This window comes from Ornithodoros turicata, chromosome 2 (genome assembly GCF_037126465.1).
Source record: "Ornithodoros turicata isolate Travis chromosome 2, ASM3712646v1, whole genome shotgun sequence".
Classification (NCBI taxonomy): domain Eukaryota; kingdom Metazoa; phylum Arthropoda; class Arachnida; order Ixodida; family Argasidae; genus Ornithodoros; species Ornithodoros turicata.
The window spans coordinates 108,006,059-108,014,842 of NC_088202.1; the positions used below are offsets into that span (position 1 = coordinate 108,006,059).

Below are 8,784 nucleotides of genomic sequence, written 5' to 3' on the forward strand. Positions count from 1 at the left end.
ACACATCAAGCGTCATGGAACAGCTGGTCGAACCAGTGCGACCTACGCTTCCATTTTTTTTTTCTACTTCTAATATAATCTACAATTCAAGACCATCAAGAGCAGGCTCTCGAACCGAACCCGAACAGAAATTTTCATGACACTATTGAACCCGAACTGGAGCAGAACCGGGAAAAATAATAGCGGTAACTGTTGAATAAAGACGAGGAGCTTGGAAAGAGGATGAGCGCGCGATGGGGCAGGGGGCTATAGTTCACGAGAATAAATCAGTTTTCGAAACGGCAGCAAGACGAGCGGTCGCGTCCTCACTGCAATACCCAACACTTTGGTGCCGAAACCCGGGAGGCACCGCTCTCTGCCATGCCAGACGACCTGGACAACCTTAAACGGAAACGAGCGGGGACCCGAGCAGCAGTCACCCGCACCACCGCCCATCTTCGCGGGCTGCTGGCCTCCGCAACCCTCTCAGCAGAAGATGTTGAAGTGGACCTGGAATACCTCATCGCTCGCAGAGCTACACTTCAGGAATACGACCAGCAAATCCTGGCAGTAACAAGCGACGACGGGTACGATGAGGAGTTGAACTCAGTTCTGGAGCGCGAGCAGGAGCTCGATGCCGCCATTACCAGAGCCCGGCGAGCGCTTAGGCTCGCCTCGCAAGCGGCTGGTACAGCAGGAACGACCGGCGGTTCCTATGTAGCCCCAACTTCCCGAAGTGTTTCATTGCCTAAACTGCAAATCCCGAAGTTCGGAGGCAAGCTGCAAGATTGGGCTCGGTTTTGGGAGCACTTCGAGGCTACGATCCACAGCTGCAGTTCCCTCGCTGCCATCGAGAAATTCAAGTATCTTCTGTCGTATGTCACGGACGATGCCAAGCGAGCAATTGATGGAATTGGTCTCACCGGAAACAACTACGAGAGTGCCATCGCTGTCCTCAAGCGACGATTTGGTCGCCCGGATCTTTTAGCCGCGGAGCATATTGATAAATTGCTATCACTCCGCCCAGTACACAGTGCCACAGAGGTGGGTTCCCTGCGGAACTTGTACGACGACGTATCCCGGCACATGCGAGCCCTGGAAGCCCTGTCGATCCCTCGAAGCAGCTACGGCGTCATCCTCTACAGGGTTGTCACGCGGTGTTTACCCGCCGAGCTGTTTGTTCAGTTTCGGCAGAAAGGAAGGGAAGCCGAAGTTGCGAACAGAGACCCCGTATGCGGAGACCCCCCAACGAGGATGTCGACGGTGTCCCAAGAAGGAAGGGAGACCGAGGCTGCGAGTAGTGGGGACTCCCCTACTAGAGCATCAACAATGAGCCAAGACGTGGACGCCCTTCTTCAGTTCTTGGCCATCCAGATTGAAGCCAGGGAGGAGGCCGCGCTCCATCGACACCGACCCGTTCACAAGGATCCAGAAAATGGCGACAGTGTGCCCCTTCCGTCAGCCGCGGCTCTTCCGACTGCCACAGCTCCAGAGGAGCCTGTGCGTGACGCACAAACGAGTAGTCCCCCCGCACCGTGCGTCCTGTGCCGTGATACCGGGCACTCAGTTGCAGCGTGTCCAGCTCCGACAGCTCCAGAAGACAAACGTCGAAGTCTCCTAGCGGCCCGCCGTTGCTTTCGCTGTGCCAAGCGCTACCATCACGCTCGCCAATGTCGGTCGTCCGCAAGCTTGACCTGTGGAAAGTGCAATGGGCAGCATCTTACGTCGCTTTGCGACATTCAGCCCAGCCCACGCAGTAACGTCAGCGCCGTCGGAATCGCGGAAGCGATTTCGCAAGATGTTCAGTCGATGGCTACGTCTGCACAGGGCATCGTGACGTACCTGCAGACCGCTGTGGCAGAAGCCTCTGGACCGGCAGGAACACTCTGGGTCAGAGTACTATTAGACAACGGAAGCCAACGAACCTTTGTAACAGAGGACCTGACACGAAGGTTAGGGTGCGAAGTGCAGGGTTCCGAAGATCTGGCGATCTTTTCCTTCGGCTCGACACGACGTTCTGCACGTCATACGTGCGCTAAGGTCAGCCTCTCTCTCAGCTGACTACACGAGTCCCAGGACTTGGACGCTCTCACGGTCCCAGAGATCTGCAGGTCCCTCAGCCCTGCAGTAGGCGGCACTGTTGCAGCACTCTTGCAAGATCATGGCCTAGAACCCGCGCCGACTTCTTGTCCCTCTGACAACGCCGACAACGTCGACATTCTGGTAGGCGCTGATTATTACTGGCGATTTGTATCCGGCAAAATTGTTCGACTAAGCGACGACCTGACTGCGGTCGACACGCTCTTCGGATGGACAGTCCAAGGGCCTGCCAACATCGCCTCCCTTGTTGGGGTGTCATCAGTTGTGTCGCTGCTGTGCTGCGCCGAAACAGGCGCTGCTCTAGATCCGACCGAAATGTGGCGGCTTGATGCACTGGGCATCACAGCTCCCGCCAGCAAAGACACAGGAGAAGCCGACCGCATCCTTTTCGAGGAAGACATCAAATTCCAGGAAAACCGATATGAAGTCCCTCTAACGATAAAAGAGCCTGGACTCCCTCTAGAAGCCAACAACAAGATAACAGCAGAAAGGAGATTAAGCGCGCAGCTACGACGTTTCCGGACGGCGCCCGACGTCCTTCAGCAATACGATCAAACTATGCGGGAATATTTCACAGAGGGCCACGCGGAACCTGTCACAGGCCCGGACCCGCCGAGGAACCTGTATTACCTACCTCACCACGCCGTAATACGCAAGGATGCAGTCACCACCAGTATAAGAATCGTGTTTGACGCTTCGTCCCATATTCCGGGCCAGCCTTCGCTGAATGACGTCCTGTCGAAGGGTGCAAACATCAACAGTGACTTACTTCATCTGCTGTTGACCCTCCGTTCCTACCCCATTATCCTCACCGCCGACATACGAAAGGCTTACTTGCAGATTCAAATCAGGCCGGAAGACCGCGACGCACTCCGATTCCTGTGGCTTACCGAGTTGCCTTCCGCTACAAACTTCCATCTTGAATGCCAAGAGTGGCGCATGACTAGGGTCCCCTTTGGCGCTTCATCCAGCCCGTTTCTGTTGGCGGCGACCTTACATCACCACTTCGAGGCGGTTAGCGACAAGTATCCGGCCACCGCGGCACGACTTCGCAGAAGCTTCTACGTGGACGACCTCGTCATTGGATGCGAAAGCGTGAGCGAAGCCGTCAATCTGTACTCCGAAATCAGAAAGGTCCTCCGAGACGCCGGAATGGAGATTCGGAAGTGGGCCTCAAATTCGTCCAATCTCCAGCACATATTCCTCAAGGACGGCACAGCTTACGATGACGTCGGCTGCACGGATCCGGTGCTTCGCGTCCTCGGTGTGTCATGGGACAGGCGCTCTGACACAATATCCGCGCGAACGGACACGGTGCACCATTTCGCCACGATTAGCCAGCCCACCAAGCGTACGGTACTGCAGGCGTTTTCTCGTCTCTATGACCCTTTCGGCTTACTCTTGCCCTTCACAGTCACTGCACGCCTACTCTTTCAAATGCTGTGGAAGGAACGCTTGGCCTGGGATGTCCCAATGGGACCCACGGAGCAGCACACGTGGTGGAAATGGGTGCATGGGCTTTCGCTGCTTTCTCAAGTACAGGTGCCCAGGTGCGCCATACAGTCACGAGACTGTCTACTGGACCTTCACCTCTTTGCGGACGCCAGCCTACGAGCGTATGGCGTTGTGGTCTATGCACGCACAAGCGTAGACAGTGACATACACTCCCACATTCTCATCGCCAAAAGCCGAGTCGCTCCGCTAAAGCCCGTGACGATTCCGCGGCTGGAGCTCCTTGGCTGTCTACTCGCCGCCCGCATCTTTAGTCGCATCCGCAACTCTATATCTTTGGCTGTCACGAGGGCCACCTTCTGGACAGACTCACTAATTGCCCTGCACTGGATAAGGAGCGAGCCTTCGAAATGGCCTCAGTTCGTCGCCGCTCGGACGGAGGAAATCCGGCAGTTAACCAGCCCAGAACGATGGAGGCACTGCGACGGTGCCCACAACCCCGCCGACCTGCTTACCAGAGGTCTCTCGGCACAGGACCTCATCGAGAGCAATGCATGGTGGAAGGGACCACCCTGGCTGTCGAACCGAATCGACCACAGCGCCTCGCCAGAGGCAGACCTCGACAGCAGCTTGGAGTCCAAACTGGTTTGTTCGCCCGTTGCCACCAGCGGCCAGGATGCTTTGATTCGGCTGGAAGATTACAGCTCGCTGAGACGTCTCCTACGAATCACAGCCTACGTACTTCGCTACGTTGCCAACCTACGTCGCCCAGACGCCAAGCGCACCGGTCCGCTCTCAGCACAAGAACTGCTCTCCGCCGAGCGCCTTTGGGTAGAGCGTACTCAAGGGGAGACATTTGCCACTGAAATCGCTGATCTAAAAAACTCGCGCCCGCTTCCCAGGTCTTCCAGCATTCTTACGCTGAACCCGTATCTCGACACCAGCTCACTCCTTCGAGTCGGTGGCCGCCTGCAACAAATGGAAGACACTGAGCGTGTTCGACATCCCATCCTCCTTCCCAGCAAGCATCGCATGACTGAACTGCTCATCATGGACGTGCACATGCGCCTTCACCATGCCGGGATCCAAGACACGTTATGTGAATTGCGACAAAGCTACTGGGTGACGAAGGGACGTCAAGCCGTGCGCCGGACACTGCATACGTGCCTCCAATGCAGGCGAAGGCGTCTCAGTCCAGAAACTGCACCGGTTGCACCTCTCCCGAGAGAAAGGCTAACCCCCTCGCTCCCGTTCGACACCGTAGGAGTCGATTTCGCCGGACCTCTTTATGTCTCCAGGGAGGACGGCACCGAGCACAAGGCCTACATCACGCTCTTCACCTGCGGAGTAACTAGAGCTGTCCACCTAGAGCTTGTCTCCGGAATGACCACACAGCACTTCCTCGCCGCCTTTCGTCGCTTCATCTCCAGACGGGGGGTTCCATCCCTAGTTATGGCAGACAACGCGCGCACCTTCCATCACGCCGCCCGCCTTCTTTCAGTCCTCTCCTCCCCCGATGTCCAGGACCTCGCCGCCCACCACCACATTCAGTGGAAGTTCATCCTTGAAAGGGCACCCTGGTGGGGGGGATGGTGGGAGAGGATGGTGCGTTCCGTCAAGGAGGCTCTGAAACGCTGCTTGGGCAGGCGGCGTCTTAACTTTGAGGAGCTCACCACAGCCCTATGCCAATTAGAGAGCATCATCAACTGTCGTCCGCTAACCCACATCTCCTCGGACACACTTGACCTCGAACCTCTCACGCCATCCCACCTTTTGCTCGGGAAAAGGTCCACCACCCTGCCCGGGATCAGCCCTGTCGCACCGCCAAGGGACACCAGAGGTCTTCAGCGTCACTTGAGGACCCAAGAGCAGACGAAACAGCACTTCTGGGCAAGATGGCGCAGGGAATACTTGCTGCAAATGAGATCCGGCATGGCACAGGCCAACCCGGAGGCCCAACTGAGACTTGGAGATGTCGTCGTCATTCACGACAAGGGGACACCACCGATGCTCTGGAAGCTCGGTCGCGTCACCAGACTCGTCCTTGGACGCGACGGCGTGATACGTGGTTGCGGTCTCACGTTGGCAAACAGGTCGACCATTTATCGCCCGGTTCAACTGCTCCATCGCATGGAAGCAGACTTGGGAGCACCGCCGGCCCGGGAGGGTGTTGAATAAAGACGAGGAGCTTGGAAAGAGGATGAGCGCGCGATGGGGCAGGGGGCTATTGTTCACGAGAATAAATCAGTTTTCGAAACGGCAGCAAGACGAGCGGTCGCGTCCTCACTGCAATACCCAACAGTAACCGGTTCGCAACGAAACGGTTCGGACACCGTTCAGAGTAACCGTTCAAGGTCCTCTCAATCCCCGAACGAGGACACATTGATATCCATATCATGGATTTCGCAAATTTTCAATAGCAGTCAAACGAGGACGTATAAAGTATGTTTTGAGTGTCTTTTTTAACACGTCGAAGCGCAGTTGTCCTTGTGAGCGCCGCGGCTAGTCTCTATAGTGCCCCACGCACGCGCTGCGGCGTCTGCTCTTCACAGAGAGGCGCCACGCGAACGCTTGTCAAACGCTGGGTGCTGGGTTTCCAAGCACACGTCGCGGCCGTTCTCTGCTAGCAACTGCTGTATTTTCTTAAATGTGAGTGGCTTGCCATCGTCTACCGAATGAAGCAGGAACTGAGGAGGCGAGTTGTGTAGCTCTATAGGAAGAATCTGTGATTAAGCAAGCGCCCAACATTTCCCTTTACACGTGAGCAGTAAGAATTAAACAAGTCAGAAACATAAGAAGTGGAGGAGCATACGCAGAACGGTGGCTGTATGATTGGTGGTGGTTTCAAAGATAAATGTAGTCCTTAAGGACTACATTTATTTTTCAAACCACCAACACTGTGTCATGACACATTGCCTTTGTGTTGTGGATTAACTGGTACGCTGTTGTGACCTCGGACAGAGCAAGGCTGGCAGTCTTATTTTCGACATGCTTCAGTACGGTTTCAGATCGATTCACATTGCGAATGCAGTGTGCCGGCTCAGTACAGTCGTCTATGTGGAATGCTGTCCATCTTATTTCGCTTTCTTAAGTGTATCTCACTGGCACTGTGCCTGTGAAAAAAGTGATTTTGGGAACAGAGTATCAGGGCTTCCAACCTTTATCCCCCTTTTTCTTCTTCTTCCTAATCAATATCTAGTCTACACCGCTTCATCAGCGTGCACGCTATTTGCAAGCGCTCATCCATTTCTCCTATCTCTCGCTAAGGGGAGTACCAGGGGGAGGACCTCGACCTTTCCGGTTGCGAAATCCCCGATCTCGAAATTCACATTCTCGAAACGAGGAAAATCAACGAGAATGCTTCTTAAGATGATATGCAGTGTTCAAAAACACGACCGCTCAAACCGCTTAAATTCACGGGTTTTCTATCCCCGTCCACGTCGTTTTAACCAACGGAAGCCGCATTTAAACCCCCCCTGGGCCGTTAGGCTTAGCAGAGCGGACACGACGGAACAGCACGTTGGTTAGTTTATTATTAGGCTAGACCAAGTTCGGTGTTTGCATTTGTACGTCCAGGTGATTAGTCTAAGTTCGCTTTTTGCAGTTTCCCGCGCGCGACTGTGCATTTTATAGTCCGAAAACATTTATTTACAGTAGTTTATTTTGCAATACGATCCACTAAAAACGTCAATGCAGACAACAGCAGTAAGCTATTAGCAACGCATTTCCTGATAAAAGCGGTTTTATGTGAGATATGAAGCGGAAGCATTGAACCGGTTCGCAAACCGGTTCGATTTTTGGCGCGGCCGAACCGGAACTGAACCGAAATGAAATTCAAGCAACGCGAACCCGAACCGAACCCGTATTTTTCGCGGTTCGACACCCTGATCAAGAGCACCCGCAAATAATCGTGACCCGAGCCCACGTGACATCAACTACACCGTCGTTGCCGTTACCGTCTCGTCACATTTCCACTAAAGGCGAACAACGGCGTCCAATACGCAACCGCGCTACTGATCTTGATTCATTGCAATCGAGTACGAAGGGGGACCCAAAAGAAACCGGAATTGTCCTCGTGAGGGCGGATCCCTTGTAGTACAAGCTTCCACCACTAGGTGAGAGTTGTACGAACTGTTTTGCATCAGTGCACCAGATGGCGTTGTTGTGCAACGCTGCGTTCGGCTTCAGTGAATTCTGTTTTCAGACCCCTTCAATGCGTTTGCCTATTTCGCGATGGCTGATTTGCACGAACAACGTGCGGCAGTGAAATTTTGTTTCCTGTTGGGCAAAAACGCATCAGAAACGGCAGTTATGCGACAGACGGCTTACAAGGAGGCTGCTTTGAGCAAAACACAAGTGTGCGAATTGATTTCTCGATTTAAACGAAGCGAAATGTCGATTGACGATCAACCTCGTTCCAGACGGACTTCGACCAGCCGCACTGAAGTAAATCTCGACAGAATTCGTTAAACCCTCTTGCAAGACCGCAGTCGGACAATCGATGAGCTTGTGGAGTTGGCAGGGTTGTTGTAGAGCTCATGTCAGTGAATTTTAGCGAACGATTTCCACGTGAAACGAGCTGCAGCGAAATTTGGCCTCGACTGCTCACGTCCGAACAGAGAGAGCTGAACATGGCTGCGTGCCGTGCGTTGAAGGACCAGTTAGAGACGGACCCCGACTTTCTGTCTAAAATCATAACAGGAGACGAATCTTGGTGCTACGCTTACGAACCCGAAACGAAACAGCATTCTAGTCAATGGAAAACAGCCAGTTCACCACGACCCAAGAAAGCACGACCAGTGAAGTCGCACGTCAGGACGATGGTGATCTGTTTCTTTGATGTGAGGGGCTTCTGCACTCGGAATTTGTTCCGCCGGGTCAAACAGTCAACCAAAGCTCTTATTTGGAAGTTTTAAGAACGTTGCGCCAAGATCTAGGGAAGAAACCGTCCCCAGCTGTGGCATTCAGGTGACTGGTTCTTTCACCATGACAACGCACCTGCCCACACCGCGCTGAGTGTTCAGCAGTTTTTGACCAAAAATGGAATGACCCCTGTGCACCACCCTGCCTACTGATCTGATCTCGTCCCCTGTGACTTTTTTCTGTTCCTCTGGATGAAGAAAGTCTTCAAAGGGAAATGTTTTGCCGATGTCGAAGAAGTGAAACAGAAAACGGCACAAGCACTAAAAAGCATCAACGTCGACGAGTTCCAAAACTGTTTTGAGCAGTGGAAAAAACGTCTGGACAGGTGCA

At 53.9% G+C, this 8,784-nt stretch overlaps 1 protein-coding gene across 1 annotated transcript; it reads left to right on the forward strand.

Moving 5' to 3' along the window:
• The first annotated feature begins 360 nt into the window (after positions 1-360).
• On the forward strand, positions 361-5,709 carry LOC135384943 (uncharacterized). Its single transcript, XM_064614124.1, has 2 exons — positions 361-1,931; positions 2,091-5,709. The coding sequence occupies exons 1-2, from the start codon at positions 361-363 to the stop codon at positions 5,707-5,709; spliced, it is 5,190 nt and encodes a 1,729-aa protein (XP_064470194.1).
• Positions 5,710-8,784: the final 3,075 nt, after the last annotated feature.

Excerpts from the sequence above, each read along its gene's own strand:
- LOC135384943 (XM_064614124.1), top strand. The coding sequence starts at position 361 with ATGCCAGACGACCTGGACAACCTTAAACGGAAACGAGCGGGGACCCGA. Across the intron at positions 1,932-2,090 it reads ACAGAGGACCTGACACGAAG|GTCCCTCAGCCCTGCAGTAG; the intron begins GTTAGGGTGCGA and ends AGAGATCTGCAG.